This window comes from Rhinichthys klamathensis, unplaced genomic scaffold (genome assembly GCF_029890125.1).
Source record: "Rhinichthys klamathensis goyatoka isolate OS25496 unplaced genomic scaffold, OSU_Roscu_1.1 h1tg000874l_1, whole genome shotgun sequence".
NCBI classification, from domain to species: Eukaryota; Metazoa; Chordata; class Actinopteri; order Cypriniformes; family Leuciscidae; genus Rhinichthys; species Rhinichthys klamathensis.
Window position 1 is genome coordinate 135,001 of NW_026607235.1, and position 22,500 is coordinate 157,500.

At 42.7% G+C, this 22,500-nt stretch overlaps 1 protein-coding gene across 1 annotated transcript in view; it reads left to right on the plus strand.

Annotated features, from left to right (window-relative positions):
• LOC130078440 (thrombospondin type-1 domain-containing protein 4-like) overlaps positions 1 to 22,500 on the plus strand; it is a 63,756-nt gene that overhangs the window by 3,668 nt on the left and 37,588 nt on the right. The window contains exons 4-7 of the mRNA XM_056243954.1: positions 5,538 to 5,725; positions 6,868 to 7,138; positions 8,198 to 8,300; positions 20,282 to 20,418. Coding sequence (XP_056099929.1) covers positions 5,538 to 5,725; positions 6,868 to 7,138; positions 8,198 to 8,300; positions 20,282 to 20,418 — 699 coding nt within the window. The remainder of the gene's footprint in view (positions 1 to 5,537; positions 5,726 to 6,867; positions 7,139 to 8,197; positions 8,301 to 20,281; positions 20,419 to 22,500) is intronic.

Here is a 22,500-nt window from a genome sequence, read left to right on the forward strand (position 1 = left end):
GTTCATGATTCCCTCCCAGGTTGTCCAGCTTCCTTGTCGACCCTGCGCCACGGCCTTGATTTTGTAGCGATCTTCCTCCATCCTCGTCACCTCTGCTACCACCATCTCCTTCCTTTGCTTGCGATTGGCCTTGGACCAAAAGCGTGGCGTCTCTCCCCATCCTAGACCTGCTCTTCCTACCTGAACTCTGCCCATGATCTCCCGGTGTTGTAGCCGACCGACAGCTTGATCGACCTCGGTTTGGGCATTCCACTTGCGGCCAGTAGGAACCTTGGCATTTGCGTTCTTTACTGACTCGTCTGTGGACTCCCTCAGCTCGAGAACCAACCTGGTCTTTTCTTGCATGTAGCCCAACTGTATGGACTGCAGTGGCAGCTGCAGCATGTTTTTTCCAAATAGACCGGTTTCAGATAGGCACCGTGGCAACCCCAACCACTTTCGGATGAATGAGTTGGCTTTTCCATCCATCTTACTTACAGTTGATGAGGGAATCTCACTCATTTTCAGGGGCCACATCACCCTCCTGTAGAGTGTAAACTGGTAGCACCAGACCTTAAACTTCCCAGGGAGTTGGCTTTGGTCGATCCTTGCCAGTCCGTCGGAGAGCTGCTTCATGACGGTTTTCCCCATCTGTTTGTCAGATAGGTCTGCAGTGTACTGCCTCCCCAGGCTTTTGATCGGTTGCTCTGATAGAAGTGGGATTTTTTCCCCTCCAATGACGAAGATGGTATTGTCATTTCTGACTCCTCTCCTGAGGGACAAGCTCCGAGACTTGGAGGGCTTGATCTTCATTCTTGCCCATGACATCAATTCGTCCATCCTCTTCAGCAGTCTTGATGTGCATGCTGCTGTCTGAAGGAGGCTGGTGACATCATCCATGTAACTCCTCAGTGGGGGAAGCCTCTTGCCAGTTGGCAGTTTGATCCCCCCAACCATTTGCCTTGCCCCGATGAGGATTATCTCAAAGGCTGCTACAAACAGTATTGGAGAAATAGTACACCCCATCGCAATTCCTACTTCGAGCCGCTGCCATCCGGTGGTGAAGTCCTGGAGGGAAAAACACATCTGCAAGTTGCTATAGTACTGAGCTACCAGGCTCTTGACGCAGGTGGGCATGTGGAAGAATTCCATGGCATAGTTGACCAGCTGATGCGGAACTGATCCGTACGCGTTGGCAAGGTCAAGCCAGATGACATGCAGGTCGGTCTTCTCCCGCTTGGCCTTCTGGATCTGGTCCCAGATCATAGTGGAGTGCTCTACACATCCTGGGAAACCTGGAACTCCTGCCTTCTGGCAGTTGGTGTCAACATAGCCATTCTCGAGCAGATAGTTAGTCATCCTCCTGGCTAGCACTGAGAAGAAGATCTTTCCTTCTACATTCAGTAGTGCAATGTTCCGGAATTGGCTGATGTCTTTGGAGTTCGTTTCCTTAGGTATGAAGACTGCTACCGCTCTTTGCCACTCAAATGGAATTATTTGCTTTTTCCAGGCAGTTCTCATCAGATACCATAGTAGCTCTAGTACCTTGGGGCAGTTCTTATAAAGCTTGTAGGGGACCCCATTGGGACCAGGTGCGGAAGAGGACCTTGCCTTCTCCACGACTTGCCTGACTTCGCTGAGCTTGAGGGGCATGATGTTGAACTCAACTGTTGGCTTTGCCGGCTGGGGCACGTATCCTGGAGTTCCTAAAGGGACGCTCCTTTGTGGATCACTGTACTGCTCTTTGACATACTGCTCCAGTTTCTCCTTGGTGGTTTCGAGCCTGCCACTCTTCTTTTCCTCCAATAGTTGTCTGGCATGCTTGAAGGGATCCTTGAAGAAGTTGGCTCGCTCTCTCTGCTTCCGCTGGTTGCGCTTGCGGATGCGTTCAGCTCTGCGAAGCCCGGCTAGCCTTTTCCGGACCTCCTCCCACAGGACTTTCAGACCCTCTCTCTCTGCGTGGGTTGCCTTCCTCCAGTTCTTGCGGAGTTGCCGACGCCTTTGCACAAGTTGGAGGATTTCCCTTTCCCTCCTTCCCTTCTCTCTCCTGGCGGTCCTCTGTTTGGGGACAATTTCGCCAAACTTGTCTTTGCAGGTCTGGTATATTATGTCTCCAATCAGGTTAAGCTTAGTCTCGCCCCCTCCTCGCAGTGATCCCTCTAGGGTCTTGATCAGGTCCAAGTCCAAATTGCGCCATGCCTCTGCTTCATTTGACTTCGGCCACTTCAGCTTACTCCTTCTGGCTGGTTCTTTGGTCTCTTCATTTGGCTCTGTTCTGTCTAACGTGTTGGGGACTGGGTCTTCATGCACACGTGGAGGCTCAGCCTCCACCAGGGGACCTTCCTCTGTGACTCTCATGCCTTCAGCAACGTTAGGTCCTTCGGCTCTGTGGTTTTTTCCCTGGCTTTTGGTCCTTCTTGTCTCACCTGCTAACGCAGTGCAAGGTTGCTGTTGGCCTTTCTGTCCACACTTCGCTTTCCCCTGATGAATCCGTAAGCCCCTAAACGTGGTCACTTTCTCCCATCCACATGCACACTTTCTGAGGATCTTCTCCTCGTTTACTGGAGTTCTGGTGTTCTCGTTGTCCATGTTCGTTGCCGTCGTCACCGTGTGGTCTGTCCTGTTGGGCCCATCTTTCATCCCACCTCTCGGAGGGCCCGCGGGTTGTTTCTCGTTACGTTTCTTTGTAGTTAGGTTTGGGTGTCTCTCTCGCAAAAGACTAGTGGGTTAGGTAACTAGCCACCCACTCCCGGTGCGGTCTTTCCCTGCTGCCATCCAGTCTTTCCTGGCTGTCCTCCAGTCTTCCCTGGACTCCAACTGCCCTATTCACAGTAGTCACTGGGTTCGCCAGAACTTCAGTAATTGCACAGGAAGATGTTACCACCTGCTGGGCATTGCTGCCTGTCGCACCTCCTCCAGTGCCCATGGGTCAGCTGCAGGGTCATCAGCCAGAAACCACCGTTCACCGACGTTTCGCTCCTTTAATTCTGGAACGTCTCCAGGTGGCGGAGCAGTGACAGGGACGTCTCCCTGTCACCCCCTGCAGCTGATAGCTGTTCTCCCTGCTGCTGTTATCTGGGGTTAGATGTTCTTCCCCCAACACCTATCTTTCCTCCTCAGCCAGAGCCAAAAGCTACCTTTCTCTGCCTCCTCTGCCAGATCCTTTGTTGCCCTCCTTAGCCTCCCTCCGGCCACTCCTGCTTCCCTCAAGAGGCGTATGGTTGACACCCCAAGGAAACCTCGGCATCCGACCTCCACTGGGTGGATGGTCGTCTTCCAGCCAGCCTCCCGGCACTCGGCAGCAAGCTCCGAGTACTTGGCCTTCTTCCGTTCGAAGGCGGCCTCGATCCCCTCCTCCAGTGGTACAGTGAGCTCAATGAGGTGCGTCGATCTCGCCTTGGTTGACCACACCACTATGTCTGGCCGGAGAGATGTGGTGGTTATCTCCGTGGGGAACCGGAGCTGCTTATCTAGGTCAACCCTCATGTCCCACTCCTGGTTGGGGGAGAAGAGCCTTGCTGTTTCTCTTGATCTGGTGCTTCTCCTTACCCCTCCTTCCGACACAAAGATGGTGGGGTCCTCTGCTGATGGTGGTTGGTTGCCACCCTGTCGACACTCCTCAAGTACTTCGGCTAGCTTTCTCAGGACCTGATCGTGGCGCCATCTGTAGCGTCCCTGTGAGAGAGCGATCTTACAGCCTGCCAAGATGTGCTGGAGACTTGCGTTGGGAGCATTGCAGAGTACGCAGGATTCTTCATTTCCAAACCACTGGTGGAGGTTCCGAGGGCAGGGAAGCGTGTCGTAGGTTGAACGAATAAGGAAACTAAGTCTTGCCTGTGGGATCTTCCACACGTCTGACCAACTGATGTTCCGGTTCATGATTCCCTCCCAGGTTGTCCAGCTTCCTTGTCGACCCTGCGCCACGGCCTTGATTTTGTAGCGATCTTCCTCCATCCTCGTCACCTCTGCTACCACCATCTCCTTCCTTTGCTTGCGATTGGCCTTGGACCAAAAGCGTGGCGTCTCTCCCCATCCTAGACCTGCTCTTCCTACCTGAACTCTGCCCATGATCTCCCGGTGTTGTAGCCGACCGACAGCTTGATCGACCTCGGTTTGGGCATTCCACTTGCGGCCAGTAGGAACCTTGGCATTTGCGTTCTTTACTGACTCGTCTGTGGACTCCCTCAGCTCGAGAACCAACCTGGTCTTTTCTTGCATGTAGCCCAACTGTATGGACTGCAGTGGCAGCTGCAGCATGTTTTTTCCAAATAGACCGGTTTCAGATAGGCACCGTGGCAACCCCAACCACTTTCGGATGAATGAGTTGGCTTTTCCATCCATCTTACTTACAGTTGATGAGGGAATCTCACTCATTTTCAGGGGCCACATCACCCTCCTGTAGAGTGTAAACTGGTAGCACCAGACCTTAAACTTCCCAGGGAGTTGGCTTTGGTCGATCCTTGCCAGTCCGGCGGAGAGCTGCTTCATGACGGTTTTCCCCATCTGTTTGTCAGATAGGTCTGCAGTGTACTGCCTCCCCAGGCTTTTGATCGGTTGCTCTGATAGAAGTGGGATTTTTTCCCCTCCAATGACGAAGATGGTATTGTCATTTCTGACTCCTCTCCTGAGGGACAAGCTCCGAGACTTGGAGGGCTTGATCTTCATTCTTGCCCATGACATCAATTCGTCCATCCTCTTCAGCAGTCTTGATGTGCATGCTGCTGTCTGAAGGAGGCTGGTGACATCATCCATGTAACTCCTCAGTGGGGGAAGCCTCTTGCCAGTTGGCAGTTTGATCCCCCCAACCATTTGCCTCATTGTACATGAGGATTATCTCAAAGGCTGCTACAAACAGTATTGGAGAAATAGTACACCCCATCGCAATTCCTACTTCGAGCCGCTGCCATCCGGTGGTGAAGTCCTGGAGGGAAAAACACATCTGCAAGTTGCTATAGTACTGAGCTACCAGGCTCTTGACGCAGGTGGGCATGTGGAAGAATTCCATGGCATAATATATCGCAATACAATAATGCAACTATATGTTTTGTGTATAGCCTAGTTCACCCCAAAAAAAAATTACTGTGTGAGAAAAAAATTCATGTTTTCAGAGTTTTAGTGTCAGTACTACATTAAACTACTATATATAAAGTTGAATATAATGTATAACACTGCAGTGGGGGAATATCTGTGGCTCCTGATAATGCCAGATGTGTGATGATACCAGTGAAAAGTGGCCGACATTATTATAAATATATCTAGTCAGTGACAGAGATCAAACATATTCATCTACAATAACTCAGTATTTCCAGCTTCAGAATCATGAATATTGTTATTCTGGCGTCTCTATTGTCTGTGCTTTGGGTTTCAGCACTGAGTCCAAGAATATTCATTTACACACACAATGTAATATCAAATTTAGCATTTTAATCAACAGTTCATTTTTGTTAACCTTTTACCATAAGTCTTGGAGTATCACAATAATATCGTATAGAATCGTGGCATGAGGGACGAACTACATCTCATTTTTGTTCTTGTTTATTTCCTCTTGACGTGCTCAGATCCGGTCGGATCCGCTGACTGGTTCTGACGGGTCGAGGTCGAGGTCGTGGAGCTCCTGGGGTTCGTGGGGTTCGTGTTCGCTCTCCTGCGGTGGAGGAGTTCAGGAACGGATCAGGATCTGTCGGGTCGCTCCCAGCGGATCAGCGCCGGGCCAGCAGAGACCGCAGAGCCTCAGGCATGGATGGAGGTTTGACATCATCCTCATCAGTTCAAAACTAATACTTACGCTTTTTCATCAGCTGAACCACTTTAGGTGTAGATATTTAATAGCCCACCTGAGATTTAAACAAGATGTAAAATAAGTCTCTGATGTCCCCAGAGTGTGTGTGTGAAGCTTCAGCTCAAAATACCCCACAGATATTTTATATAGCATGTTAAAATCATCACTTTTTGAGGGTGAGCAAAAACACGCCGTTTGTGTGTGTGTCCCTTTAAATGCAAATGAGCTGCTGCTCCCAGCACAGGGGGGCGGAGCTTCAAGAGCTTGTGTGTGTGTGTGTTTCAAAAACTTTTAGCCTTTTATGTTCAAACCGGAGTCAGTCATGTAGAGCAACAGGACATTTCTGATGCTTAGTTGATGAGTTTATGTTTCTGATGTGGAGTTAACTCTCTTCTAGTCATTGATTAGCATATTCTGTCATGATAATCTATAAATCGTGTTCCCGGAGGCGGGGTTTATGTAAATTTGAGGGTTTGTGATGTCACTAACCCGTGAAGAAGCTCGTGTAGTTCCTACCAGCCGTGTGTTGTGTGATTGCAGTTTGAAATGCAATATGACATTTCATTTTATATCATAATTCATTCAGACACGATGAACAAAGATTCGACTGCTAATGAAAATAGATACTTTAAAAAAAAAGTTGTTCACACATGAGTTCAATCTTTACAAGAACCAACGAAAACCACAAGTTACAATACAAATTTTGATGTCTTGAAATCTTCACTTGTCAAATGTCAAATACTCTCAAAGTTGTTATTTTGGCAGATTATTAGTGAAATGCTGTAAACGTCTGTCGGATAAATGTTGGGAATTCTGTGAATGTGAGTGTAAATAAAGTGAACCTCCCAAATGCACGTTAAACTTTAACGTTTGTGAGAAGAATAATTCCCTGTGAACCGAAGCTGCGCTCATGTAAATCTACTGATTTGATATTCGCTATTAATAAGATAGATCGCTATTTTGATTTACTGTGAAAAATCTTTATTTTAATTGTACATTTGATTTAATTAATTTGATGAATTATTACTTCAGATGAATGGCTTGGGATACGAGCATCTGCTAAATGAGTAAATTTACTTTTCTTTCTCTATATTTTCTCTCTGTTGAAGACAAGCGAACCGTGGCATCAGTGCAGGGACGTACGGATACGGCAGGACTTCATACGTAACGCCTCTACTGAAGGATTCTGGCCGAACAGCCCAAAACACACGGAGACGATCGGCATTAGACGTCCCTCTCCAGAGTTACAGGACTCAGGGTAGAACCGTCCATCTGAACCGGCGCGCTCACACACCGGCAGCGCAGAACCGGCCGTACGACGCGGTCCCGAACGCCTCCTGCCCCGGAGCCCAGAACCAGCACAAGATCTGCAATGCCACGGTAACATCTGCACAGAAACACAGCATTTAACCCTGGCTAACGTCATGACTAACCCCAGCATTTAACCCTGGCTAACGTCATGACTAACCCCAGCATTTAACCCTGGCTAACGTCATGACTAACCCCAGCATTTAACCCTGGCTAACATCATCACTAACCCCAGCATTTAACCCTGGCTAACATCATCACTAACCCCAGCATTTAACCCTGGCTAACATCATCACTAACCCCAGCATTTAACCCTGGCTAACATCATCACTAACCCCAGCATTTAACCCTGGCTAGCGTCATCACTAACCCCAGCATTTAACCCTGGCTAACGTCATCACTAACCCCAGCATTTAACCCTGGCTAACATCATCACTAACCCCAGCATTTAACCCTGGCTAACATCATCACTAACCCCAGCATTTAACCCTGGCAAACATCATCACTAACCCCAGCATTTAACCCTGGCTAGCGTCATCACTAACCCCAGCATTTAACCCTGGCTAACGTCATCACTAACCCCAGCATTTAACCCTGGCTAACGTCATCACTAACCCCAGCATTTAACCCTGGCTAACGTCATCACTAACCCCAACATTTAACCCTGGCTAACATCTTCACTAACCCCAGCATCTAACCCTGGCTAACGTCATCACTAACCCCAGCATTTAACCCTGGCTAACGTCATCACTAACCCCAGCATTTAACCCTGGCTAACATCATCACTAACCCCAGCATTTAACCCTGGCTAACGTCATCACTAACCCCAGCATTTAACCCTGGCTAACGTCATCACTAACCCCAGCATTTAACCCTGGCTAACATCATCACTAACACCAGCATTTAACCCTGGCTAACGTCATCACTAACCCCAGCATTTAACCCTGGCTAACATCATCACTAACCCCAGCATTTAACCCTGGCTAACATCATCACTAACCCCAGCATTTAACCCTGGCTAACATCATCACTTACCCCAGGAATAGGCCACGTTTAACTCTTGAGGGGGTGTGTGAATGCTTAATACGGCTGTAAAAAAAAGTATGTGTGGGTGTGTTTATGAATTCTCAGGCCTGTCCGTCATCCAGCAGACCAATCAGAGACGTGCAGTGCTCCTCCTTCAACACGCAGCTCTTCATGGGGAGACTGTACCAGTGGGAACCTTTCCACGACGGTGAGCACATTCTCTAGTTTTTACTATTCACTATTTATATTTTTACACTACCAATCAGTCAGTACATTTTTATTCATCAAGGACGCAGTCAATTGATCAAAAGTGACAGTAGAGACGAAAAATTCTATTTCAAATAAATGCTGTTCTTTTAAACTTTCTATTCATCAAAGATTTCTGAAAAATAAAATTGTTTCATGGTTTCCAAAAAAATAAACTGTTTTCAATATTGATAATAATCATAAATGTTTCTTGAGCATCGATCAAATCATTATATTAGAGTGATTTCTGAAAGATCATGTGACACTGAAGACTGGAGTAATGATGCTGAAAATTCAACATTTGTATTTTTAGACTAAATTAAGGCTAAATAAGTTTTTGGCAGAAACATTTTTGATGTTACCCAAATTAATAACATCCTGAATGACACACACACATTTGTGCTGTTAAAGGGTTAGTTCGCCCATTTAAGACATGAAGTTGTATGCAATCCTTACCAGCACTATAGTGCACACACACTGACCCACTCTGTTGTCCCCTCCCTGGTCAGAGTTCTGGCCGCTGGAAGTTTTTCAATAAAGTACTCCCGGTTATTTTCCGGTGCCACAAAACTGTGCGTTTTTACGTGAAAAAATGATTTGCGTTTCAAAGCTTGATTAATTTACCACACAAAAAACACGCCGGTCAAAATTCATACCTCAGTTTTAATCGGCACTATTTTCTATCCATTTCTATCAATCCGCGCTGCTGTCAACGTCAACGTGTTTCACGTGTTTTATAATGGAGTCTAAACATCAGCTTGTTTACCGTCCAGTTTAGACATGGGATCATAAAGTTAGTAAATAGAGCTTACCCGTGGTACTGGTACAGCAAAACTCTTTAATTTTCCTTTTCCTCCTTAAATGGGGATGTAATCGTCTTCGCTGAAGTGAGCACTACACACACGAAAATCCTTTATTTTGGATATTTTAGCTCCCGCAGAATAGCCGATGGCAACCAGCCAAATCAACAACACGCGCTTGCACCCCCTGCTGGTGAGGTCGACTAACAGCAGATGGAGATTATGCTCGGTAAACTGTCTCATAGTTATATTCGAAACAGGAAAACGATGGAATCTGAACTTTGATCCCGGCACATCCTTGTGGTCACAGCCTGGGAATTTACAAGTTCGCACCATTGTTAATTTAATACTTTTTACGTCGTTGTCAATCGATTGTGTAAACACTATGGAACAGCAGGGGCCTGTACCATGAAGCCGGTTTAGGTGGCTAGCCAGCTATGTTTCAGCTTAGTTTCCGCCAACCCTGGGTTTTAGGTACTATGAAAGTAGCTCGGCTTTAATCGGTGTTTGTTGCCATGGTACCTTACGCTGCACGGCTAACCTGCTCCGGGGCAGGTTAAGTTCTGGATTCGAGATCTCAGACTGAAGTTTGACCAATCAGCTGTGAGCAAAGAAACATATAGGTGACGTAACTAATTCCCAGTGTTTGTTGCAATGGCTTTACATTTTCTTTCAAATCCTGTGGACATCTCAGCGCAAATTTGTAAGACAAGCACATCGTAGAGAATGAGTTTTTAGCCGGACAAAATCCCCTTGCCTTTCCTGATAGTTACTTGTATGAAAGATACAGATTTTCTGCGGAAGGAATTTCTTATCTTTGCGAACTTCCTGAGCCGCACATAAATAATTTAACACGTCGAATTCATGCATTTACTGTACCACAAATGGTATTGCGTTGCGTTTTTTTTGCAACTGGTAGCCTACATACTTGCACGATCGGTGATGCACAGAATCTAGGGGAAAACACGGTTTGTAGAACCATTCGCATTTTCGCAAGGTGGTCCTCGCTCTGCAGGAGTACATTAATAGTTTAATAGTGTTCTCCAGACATTTATTGACCATGTCCATAAGAGAGGGTTTTTATAAAATTGCCGGTATAATATATTGATAGGGTGACATCACGTTTTTTTTTTCTTTCAAAAAGCAAATTTCAGAAATGTACTATACAATACAGTACATGTTAAGAATTATTTTAAATCTTTTTTTATTTTATTCTGTTAATCCTATGATAGCATTCCCTATAGAGTCATTGGAGCAATAGCCTGCACACATGTTGCAATCTCCACTTCTCTAGGAGAACATGAGGCAGATTATGTTAATAGAAAGTCATTTCACAGCCTTAATGTTCAGGTAGAGATTATGTGAACATGTGAAATTATTATTTTCTGTGAGATGAATCTTTAAATTAATAGTAAAATTAATAGATAACCATCTACTTTCTGTGAGTATGTTGTGTCAGCGCTTTTGAGGAAAGCTAGTTAAATTTGGTACAGTACAAAACACTGTTAATTTGAATTGGGACAGCAAAACCTACACAATAACCCCCTATCATGACCCTCATGTGTCAGTAAAACCATAGTAAAAGTTAGAGATGATCTTTGGCATCCTAAAGGCACGTTTCAACTGTCTTCGGCGCTTAAGAGTCACCAGAGTGGGCATCACAGATAGTGTCTTGTGCCATTCTGCACAATATAGCCACCATAGAAAGGAGCCAGAACACCACAGAAAGCTTCTCCCCGATGAAACTGACCCGAACACACTTGACCACCCAGCTGGTGCAAATGTAGTTGCAATCACCATACAATATTACACTTAATAAAAGCACATTGAAACTGCAGATAGGTCTCAAACTGTTTTATTGGTTTTGTGGGATGGGGGGGGGGGGGGGGGAGAAAGAGAGCAATAGAAAGTTGCATTAATAAATATTCATGTTAAAGTGTTCTTGGTTAAATAAGTTCACATACTGAGATCAGTTTAATCTAGATGTTACATATATTTCTTAAATGTGGAGCCTCCTCAGCTCACAGTCAAGCTCCTTTAGTGTGCAGTCTAGCTCCATAGGCTCCTTTAGTGTGCAGTCTAGCTCCATAGGCTCCTTTAGTGTGCAGTCTAGCTCTATAGGCTCCTTTAGTGTGCAGTCTAGCTCTATAGGCTCCTTTAGTGTGCAGTCTAGCTCTATAGGCTCCTTTAGTGTGCAGTCTAGCTCCATAGGCTCCTTTAGTGTGCAGTCTAGCTCCATAGGCTCCTTTAGTGTGCAGTCTAGCTCTATAGGCTCCTTTAGTGTGCAGTCTAGCTCTATAGGCTCCTTTAGTGTGCAGTCTAGCTCTATAGGCTCCTTTAGTGTGCAGTCTAGCTCTATAGGCTCCTTTAGTGTGCAGTCTTGCTATATAGGCTCCTTTAGTGTGCAGTCTAGCTCTATAGGCTCCTTTAGTGTGCAGTCTAGCTCTATAGGCTCCTTTAGTGTGCAGTCTAGCTCTATAGGCTCCTTTAGTGTGCAGTCTAGCTCTATAGGCTCCTTTAGTGTGCAGTCTAGCTCCATAGGCTCCTTTAGTGTGCAGTCTAGCTCCATAGGCTCCTTTAGTGTGCAGTCTAGCTCCATAGGCTCCTTTAGTGTGCAGTCTAGCTCCATAGGCTCCTTTAGTGTGCAGTCTAGCTCCATAGGCTCCTTTAGTGTGCAGTCTAGCTCCATAGGCTCCTTTAGTGTGCAGTCTAGCTCCATGCTCCTTTAGTGTGCAGTCTAGCTCTATAGGCTCCTTTAGTGTGCAGTCTAGCTCTATAGGCTCCTTTAGTGTGCAGTCTAGCTCCATAGGCTCCTTTAGTGTGCAGTCTAGCTCTATAGGCTCCTTTAGTGTGCAGTCTAGCTCTATAGGCTCCTTTAGTGTGCAGTCTAGCTCTATAGGCTCCTTTAGTGTGCAGTCTAGCTCTATAGGCTCCTTTAGTGTGCAGTCTAGCTCTATAGGCTCCTTTAGTGTGCAGTCTAGCTCTATAGGCTCCTTTAGTGTGCAGTCTAGCTCTATAGGCTCCTTTAGTGTGCAGTCTAGCTCTATAGGCTCCTTTAGTGTGCAGTCTAGCTCTATAGGCTCCTTTAGTGTGCAGTCTAGCTCCATAGGCTCCTTTAGTGTGCAGTCTAGCTCCATAGGCTCCTTTAGTGTGCAGTCTAGCTCTATAGGCTCCTTTAGTGTGCAGTCTAGCTCTATAGGCTCCTTTAGTGTGCAGTCTAGCTCTATAGGCTCCTTTAGTGTGCAGTCTAGCTCTATAGGCTCCTTTAGTGTGCAGTCTAGCTCCATAGGCTCCTTTAGTGTGCAGTCTAGCTCTATAGGCTCCTTTAGTGTGCAGTCTAGCTCAGTAGGCTCCTTTAGTGTGCAGTCTAGCTCTATAGGCTCCTTTAGTGTGCAGTCTAGCTCTATAGGCTCCTTTAGTGTGCAGTCTAGCTCTATAGGCTCCTTTAGTGTGCAGTCTAGCTCTATAGGCTCCTTTAGTGTGCAGTCTAGCTCTATAGGCTCCTTTAGTGTGCAGTCTAGCTCTATAGGCTCCTTTAGTGTGCAGTCTAGCTCTATAGGCTCCTTTAGTGTGCAGTCTAGCTCTATAGGCTCCTTTAGTGTGCAGTCTAGCTCTATAGGCTCCTTTAGTGTGCAGTCTAGCTCTATAGGCTCCTTTAGTGTGCAGTCTAGCTCTATAGGCTCCTTTAGTGTGCAGTCTAGCTCTATAGGCTCCTTTAGTGTGCAGTCTGGCTCTATAGGCTCCTTTAGTGTGCAGTCTAGCTCGATCGGCTCCTTTAGTGTGCAGTCTAGCTCTATAGGCTCCTTTAGTGTGCAGTCTAGCTCTATAGGCTCCTTTTTTAAAGGGCCCTGACTGAGTCTGTTTCCACCTGAAACATAATTCCACCACAAACATGATCATTACAAGTTTTTGGGAGGCTATTCAACTCACAAAAAGTTCCTTGACAAACACCTGTTATATATGTCAAGGGTTTTAAATCCTTACCTTGTTCACATTTCTTTTGAAGCCTGTTGAGGTAGAGGCTTCAGTTTCTGGGACAGGTTGTGAAAAATCCTACAATAAAAGAGATGTGTAACTTGGGTCAGTCCCTGTTTTATGCCACACATTCAAATGTTTGCCTTAATAAAAAGCCCAGTGCATTCACCTCAGCAACTGTCCCAGAACACAGACAGAGTGTCTTCATCATTTCCTCCTTCCTGATAAATAAAAGTAGGCCAATATGTTTCTGGTGTTCTGTCTGCTGCATACTGACCTCTGTGTGGGAGACTGTGTGTGTGTGCTGGCTTCAACAGGGACACTGCATTTCCCTCGACTGCAGAGACTTACAGTCAGCCATATTTAAAACTTAAAATAGTAATGTATCGCACACGTACCCAGTGTTACTTGCTTAGAGGAGCCGGCACCAGGGTCAGATTGTACAGCACCTGTAATCCCATCCATAATCGACCGTCCCTTATTCCTATCAGAGCCAACTCAGTGTATTCTGGAGGAGTGGCCCTCCACTGGTTTTCTGAATTTCACTCTTTTTTCGGTTTGCCTCAAACAAGTGTTAATAATAAAATAATAAAAGGCTGTGTGTAAATACTTACTAGGCTATTTTGAATTATATTTTTATATTTTGTCTTTATCAGCTGCCAAGAACGTTTGGAGTTGCATCTAAAAATCAATGAATATTAATCTTTATTAGTATATACATGCACATTTTTTTATATATTATAAAAATATAGGCTATATTTCACACACACATACATTCATAGCCTATATATACATCATTTTACATCAGGGGTCTCAAACTCAACTTAACTGGGGGCCGCTGGAGGTAGAGTCGGGGTCAGGCTGGGCCACATCAAGTATTCCACAAAAAAATAGTATTCAAGTATTCCAAAAAAGGAGCACAACTGATCCAATCTTCTCAATATTTATTATTAACGTTTCTTCTGATCAGCATTCCTCTGAATTTGAACATTCCTTTCTGTACATGATTGGTTCTTTATGAGCTGTCCTTCTGACAGTTGAAGTTCATTTTTACAAACTTTCTTTGTCTATAACACATATTTGTGATATTTATATTTGCTTATGTCCTTTTTATTTTCTTTATACAACACATTAATGATATTGAATGTTTTTTTTTTTTTTGGAAGGCACATTTCCTTTTATTATACTTTTTAATAAATATAAACAATTATTGCTTTTGAAATACAAATATTTGCAGTCATGTCTGCCCGGCTTATTGAATTCTTTCTACACATAGTGTCTCAAATTACTGACTGCACAAATCAAAGCAAACCTCCTTATGAACCTGTTGGACACATATTACAAGCTCAAAATGATTATTCTCACATTGTTTTAGAGCAGGGGTCTCCAACACGTCGCTCGCGAGCTACCAGTAGCTCGTGGTCTGATTGGTGGTAGCTCGACAAGGGGCCGTTCACATATCGCGCTCACATATTTTGCGCGCTCAAGTTCGTTATTTCAAATGTAGGCGCGCGGCAAGCGCGCTCATAATTGAAGCGACGCGCTCATTTTTTCCAGGCGCAGTATGTTTGTACTTCGCGGTTGTCTATGACAACTATTGACAACAAACCCACCGTGTCACGAGACTATCTATGGTAACCCATAAGTTTTTAAAAATATTTTTTTTTTTTTTTTTTTAAACGCGGCATACGCAACGACGGGCCGCACTAACATTAAACTTTAATGTCAAGTAGGGGGCCACAAAATATCACCCTGCGGGCCGCAAATGGCCCGCGGGCCGCGAGTTTGAGACCACTGTTTTACATGAATAAAGAACGTATTTATTTAGCTTACACAATCAGCAATCTTTCTCCAACAGTCTTCTCTTGCTTTGGCAGCAGAGACCGTATTGTTTCGAGCTTGTAATACATATTTAAATTCATCGTAATTCTGAATGATTAGGCTTGTTTGAGATGAGCAAAATCTGCGCAGAACCGATCACCGGTGATCAGCGCGAGATGCATGCCGGTTAGAAATGTGTCCGAGTGCGGTCCGCCTTGCTCTGATGTCATGCTGACGTGTGTCAAATAACTCTCGCGAGCGCAAGGCGCACTTGTCGGATTCTGCAGTCGCGCGCAGTTGCTCTCCACCGACTGCGCTGATCAAAAGCATGATGGGAAACGACTTGCTGACGACACAGCTTAATGCTCATTGGTTTAAACAACCGTGATGTATTGTTCTCTTTTAAAATGTTTGATTTTAAAACTCTGATATCATGTTTTATGTGTATAAAGTATGTGTGGATATCCCCAAACTCTCTGACAGTGCGATCTATGTGATGTAATTTTTTTTTTAAAATTAAAAATAAAAACACATATCTGTAAAGAAAAAAAATGATTCATAAACATATAGGCCTATTTAAAATGGAATTAAATAAGTACTTTGAGTGTCTTGTTCATTATATTTATTTTCATATTCAAGCAACAAAACTTAAAATACATCCAGTTTATTAGCAACACCGTGCACGAGTGTGAATCCCGCGATATCCGCCTTTGATCTCACAGGTGTCAGATCCACTGCGAGAAGAGCGATCTGTCCGGCTTGCCTGCGCTTTTTTCACTCCTCCTCTCACTGCAGCCGCCTACTCTCGACTACATTTCAGGCGAGGCAAGGCGCATCTCAAACAAGCCTATTATCTCTTACCTCCGCGGAAAGAAAATATCGCTCTCGCTCTATCCATATCGAACGCGATTGGTTGTTCGGTGCTAACGTCACTTTGGTATGTGCACGCGCTCGTGGAGTAATCATAGCTTAAAGGGATACTCCACTTTTTTGGGAAATAGGCTCATTTTACAACTCCCCCAGAGTTAAACTGTTGAGTTTTACCGTTTTTGAATCCATTCAGCCGATCTCCGGTTCTGGCGGTACCACTTTTAGCATAGCTTAGCATACATCATTGAAGTGTACAAGACCATTAGCATTTCTAAAAAAAAAAATGACCAAAGAGTTTCGATATTTTTCCTATTGAAAACTCGACTCTTCTGTAGTTACATCGTGGACTAAGACCGACGGAAAATGTAAAGTTGCGATTTTCTAGGCTGATATGGCTAGGAACTATACTCTCATTCCTGCGTAATAATCAAGAAACTTCACTGCCGTACCATGAGTGCAGCAGGCGTAATGATATGACGCAGCGCCTGAAAATAGGAGATAGGTCCGACTGCAGAACCCCAGAACCATACGTCATAGCAGTGTGAGGACGACAGCGCCAGCCTAACCATAGACATAATAAATACATAGACGCCCTATTGTCCGCTTTGGAACGTTGCTGCGATACGTCAACGGGTCCGCCATTTTGCTGAGGGCAAGACTGCACTGTAATCAAATGTAAGTAAACGGGGGAGCTGCGTTTTTTCTGGATAAAAACAAACTGTTTTTACATTTATCAACCGATTTCAGTGGTTTGTATGTGGTGTACAAAAAGTTCCATCTCTAGTTATTTAAAATCTCGATAGTTAGACTTGTAAAATATTTTTTTTAATAAAGAATGGTCAAAGCTCAGGCTTGTCATGTATCTGGCTTTTTATTCTTGGATAAGAATGGTGAAGACCCCCATACTGAGATATAATTTAAGTTTTCTTATTGTGGAAAAAGCATTTTCTGTGATTGACCAGATTTTAGCAACATTTTAACTGATGGATCCTTTATAATAATAGGTTATGGTACAACTACAGTGCAATGCAAATAGTATATAACATAAAGTGAGAAGTAATAGTAAATAGTTTAGTCAATAAAATAAACAAATAGTATACAGCAAATAAAATAGTAATGATTAGTATAATATCATAAGTCATTATAATTATATAATATCATTATAATTATATAATATCATAAGTACAATAATACAATCATAAAAATATTGATAATAGCATAGTTTATTAATAATACTATAATAGCAATAGAATAAGAAATATCCATTACAGAATATACACAATAAAAAATAAGTTAAATAGTGACTTTAATATTTAACTCTTTTTGTTAAATTTCAGTTTTATTGATCAGTAATAGCCATTATAACAGAAGTAGCTTCAGTCAAACATACAGCAGGATACAATGTTAAAATAGCCTAAATATAAAGTTATGAAACTTCACTTTGCCCTCAGCCAAAACGATTTCAATTCAATCAAATGTTCAAGCTTTGTTTTAATTTTATTATTATTTTTGTTTAAAGCTTTATTCAATTTATATTGTTAATCATTTGACACAACAAATGGATAAAGTATAATTTTAACTTTTAAAAAACAATTTTGTTAATACTCAACCATTTCACAACTAACAATTTTTTTTCATAGACCAAACAACATAATTCTATGGTGGACTGAAACAAAAATGATTAATTAAATACAATTATTGTTTTCCTCTGAAATGGCAAAAGCATCACACACAGATGTACCTGCTCTAAATAGCTAAATAATAGTAATTAAATGAAAATAAAAAATCGAACTAAATAAAATAAATTATAAAAAACAAAATCAAACCAAAGAAAATAAAAGCGAGTGTCATGACGAAAGGCGCCTCATGAAATCATCAGGATTAACTCCATGTGTATGGAGTTTTGATCTATTTAGTTTATTTGTCACTTGAAAATTATTGTTAAATGTGTGCCTGCATAACTTTAATAAGATTTATTTTCTTTGGTTTGATTTTGTTTTATATAATTTATTTATTTTATTTATTTTGATTTAATTACTATTATTTATTTGGAGCAGGTACAGCTAGTGTGTGATGCTTTTGCTATTTCAGAGGGGGGGAAAAACACATTTTATTTAAAAAATGCTTTTCAATTAAATCAAATGTTCAAATGCTCAAGCTTTGTTTTCGTTTTATTATTTTGTTTGTTTTAAGCTTTGTTCAATTTATATTGTTAATCATTTGACACAAAACAGATGCATAAAGTATCATTTTAACTTAAAAAACACTATTAACATTTGTTAATAGGCTACATTGCCTGTCTTTTGTTAATAGGACAAAACATAGTTATTATACTTTATAATTTTATAAATATCATATTTTATAATATTTGATATATATATATATATATATATATATATATATAGGCCTATCTCTTAAATATATATTTTGAATGAAATCGTTAAAAAATATATTCATAATAGCATTGTTTTAAACTTTCTAAAACACAGAAGTAGCGCAATGCCTGGCCACGCCCACTTCCGGCATCAGACTGTCAGGCTGGCGCTGTCGTCCTCACACTGCTATGACGTATGGTTCTGCGGTTCTGCAGTCGGTTACTATTGGGGAAAATAGGCCACCTTCCGTCAACACAACGGAACTATTTTCAGGCGCTGCGTCATATCATTACGCCTGCTGCACTCATGGTACGGCAGTGAAGTTTCTTGATTATTACGCAGGAATGAGAGTATAGTTCCTAGCCATATCAGCCTAGAAAATCGCAACTTTACATTTTCCGTCGGTCTTAGTGCACGATGTAACTACAGAAGAGTCGAGTTTTAAATAGGAAAAATATCGAAACTCTTTGGTCATTTTTTTTTTGAGAAATGCTAATGGTCTTGTCCACTTCAATGATGTATGCTAAGCTATGCTAAAAGTGGTACCGCCAGAACCGGAGATCGGCTGAATGGATTCAAAAACGGTAAAACTCAACAGTTTAACTCTGGGGGAGTTGTAAAATGAGCCTATTTCCCAAAAAAGTGGAGTATCCCTTTAAGATCAAAGCCTGAGTTGACAGAGAAAGTTGATGAGCTGCGTCATGGTACCAATAAAGCCTGATTGCATCGGTTTGGTTTTGTCAACTCAAAACTAATCCTGTAACTCCGAGTTTGTTCAGCTACCTTCATGGTATAGGCCCCTGATCGGAACGTGCGCACTGTTGACGTTGACAGCAGCGCGGATTGATAGAAATGGATAGAAAATAGTGCCGATTAAAACTGAGGTATGAATTTTGACCGGCGTGTTTTTTGTGTGGTAAATTAATCAAGCTTTGAAACGCAAATCATTTTTTCACGTAAAAACGCACAGTTTTGTGGCACCGGAAAATAACCGGGAGTACTTTATTGAAAAACTTCCAGCGGCCAGAACTCTGACCAGGGAGGGGACAACAGAGTGGGTCAGTGTGTGTGCACTAATAGTGCTGGTAAGGATTGCATACAACTTCATGTCTTAAATGGGCGAACTAACCCTTTAACTCTAATGATCATGTTGCAATTAAAGTTAGTCATATTTCAGTGAGTTAATCATCCGAGCCTCAGGACCTTTTCCCGGCATGTCGGATCCTGCGGAACAGCGAATGCTTTCGGATTTATGAACTTTGATGCTGCGCCAGTGTTTGATTCATGTTTATGGTTCGTGTGGAATTATGGCTGACAATGAATTCATGCCAACGTTTTATGTTTTTGTCTTGATGACACAAACTAGTGTATTTTCACCACAGCAAACATGGAACATTATATGTTATAAACAAACGTTCTTCCAGTAACGTTAATAAAACGTTAATTTATCTGCACTTTAATAACGTTAGTGCTATTAATTAGTGCTATTTGTGCTAATGCTCAAAAACATTAGCACAAAAACATTATTTATACATCACACATGTACGGAAGCGTATTGCATTCACTTGAAGAAAAAATCTACTCTGTTTTTCTGAATTAATGACTTGATTATCTCAAAAACTCAGAAATTCAGAAAAACAGAGCAACAACTTTTTTCCATGAAAAATTATCTTGTAATTCTGAGATAATTAACTCATTAATTCAGAAAAAAAGAGTAGATTCTTTTTCTTCAAGTGAATGCAATACGCTTCCGTACACATGGAATGTTTTTCTGAAACTTTTAAGTTGGATGTTTACAAATGTTACTTGTTTCAGAGAACATTCAAAAGTTACGTTCTCATAAAGTTTGAAGAATGATACACTGGAAATGAAGTTTTCATAACTCCAGGAGTTCTCCGACTGGTTCTGGCTCACCGTGGGTCTTTGCTGTCCTCTTGTGGCTGCTGTGTGTCATTACAGGCTTCGGATTCTGTTCTCATTCGTGCTAGAGATCACAGTTTTCGAGTTTGTTCAAATCACTAAGTCTTAAACTGTGTGCGGCTCTAAACTTGTGTGTGATGAAATGATTCTGTCATCTCTTCTGTGTGTGTGTGTGTGCTCAGTGTCGAGTGATCAGGGCTGTGAGCTGAACTGTCGGGCCGTCGGCTTCAGGTTCTACGTCCGTCAGTCGGGGCGAGTCGTCGACGGGACGCCCTGTGGACACGACGGGACATCGGTGTGTGTGGCGGGAAAGTGTCAGGTATTTCAGTTCAGTTTATTTCTAAAGCCCAGGATACACCAGGCCGGTTTTGTGCGTCGGCGACTCAGTTTTCTCAGTGTGTTCCGCACCGTCGGCTGAAATTGGTCCTCGTGGGGTTTTTTTCGGCTGATTCGACATGTTGAATGGCCGTCGGTGAGAGAGAGAACTCTGATTGGCTGTTCAGCTTATGCCTAGTTCACACTACACGACTGTGACGCTGTGCTGTTTACACTACACGACTGGCTCTGGAGTCTTGAAGTCGTTGTGGTGTTCACGTCAATGATCTGCGACAGGGTCACACACACACTACAGCTCCGTCACCCAGCGACTCGATCCCGTCCCCAAACCATGTGTTGTCACGAAAACACATGCAAGAAGTGGAATGGGAAATGACGTGAAAAGGGAGTTTTCTATTTGAAAATGGACGGCGGGACAAAATTGGCGGTAAAAAAAAAAGAAAGAAAAAAAAGAGTAAGATTGTGGTTGTGGTTTGGCAACGATGGTTTAAAGTCTTCTTTAAAGTCGCCCTGTGGTGAAAATCCAGCTTTTAATGTTGTTTATGTGTCTATGTGGTGTGTTTAATACGCTTTAAGACACACCATGTGTAAGTTCATAAGTCGACAGCATTGCTGAGTATTTCCTCCTTAAAACTGCAGTGAACCAAAGACAGTCTCAAAAACACGGTTTGAAATCGCTGGTGTTTCTGACGTCACAAACGACCTTGTAACCAATCAGATCAACGTGTGATCGTCAACCAGTGGATCTCTGAGCTGAGTGAGTGGAGGCGGGGCTCATCTGCATATTCATAGAACCACGCATACTAAATGAGGCGAGGGTGTCGAGTTACATTCAAGATATTTTAAGGCAAGGAAAAAAAACTTTAAACATGTAATTTCGGTGATTAAAAAATGAGTTTTAAGGGATTAATAATTGACTACAGGGGGACTTTAAGAATAAGCTTCATACTGTTCAATGACGGTACTTTTCTTGTTTGATTTCGACGTTTAATATGATGAGTTTGATCCTAATTGAGTCTAACAGCATGTTAAAGGTGTTTTAGTCACATGTTGACAGCAGTCGATCAGAAGCTCTTCTCTTGCAGATGTGTGCTCTGTCCGATCTCTGTTATTCAGACATGCATTAATTACCCAGAGTTCAGAGCGTCCTGCATGTAAAGACGGTCAGACGCACAGCTTTTGTGTCTGTGAGTGGATTATCCACGCTCGACTCCAGCTGTGCTTCTCTCAGACATGTCACTTCAACAAACCCTGCAGAAACGAGATGTAACACACGCCGGGAGACGAGCGGCCGTCTGTGGAGGTTACAGGGGCGCTCCATTATCATTTCACTTTTCTAGCTTTAGTTAAATGTGTTATGCTCAAACAGCAACATTACACACTAAGTATGAGTAATATTCATGCACTACATGTACTTACTAAAGGGTTATGGTTAGGTTAGGGTTAGTTGCATTATGTAATTATGCATCATTTACTGTGCATGTAACCTGCAAACAAAAGCAGCTTCTAATAAAACAAACACTATCATAGCATACTTTACTAACGGAATATCACATGAATATTTGCCTCAGTAATGAGGATGAGATTACAGTGTAGCGGTAACACTTTACAGTAAGGCTCATTAGTTAACATGAACTTAGAATGAACAATACTTCAGCATTTATTAATCTTAGTTAATATTAATTCCGACATTTACTACCTTATTAAAATCAAAGGTTGTATTTGTTAACATTAGCGAATGTAATGTGACTTATAGATTATCATGACAGAATATGCTAATCAATGACTAGAAGAGAGTTAACTCCACATCAGAAACATAAACTCATCAACTAACTGTTCATAACTATATGAAGTCCTGTTGCTCTACATGTTCTCCTTGAGTCTCTCCATCTTTGTACGACTCCGGGGTTGAACATAAAATTTTGTGAAACTGAAAACTGAAATTTTCAGTGCGTTTGTGAGGTAATCTGAGCTGCTAACACACACACACACACACACACACACACACGTACACACATACACACACACACACACACACACACACACACACTCTCTCACTCACTCT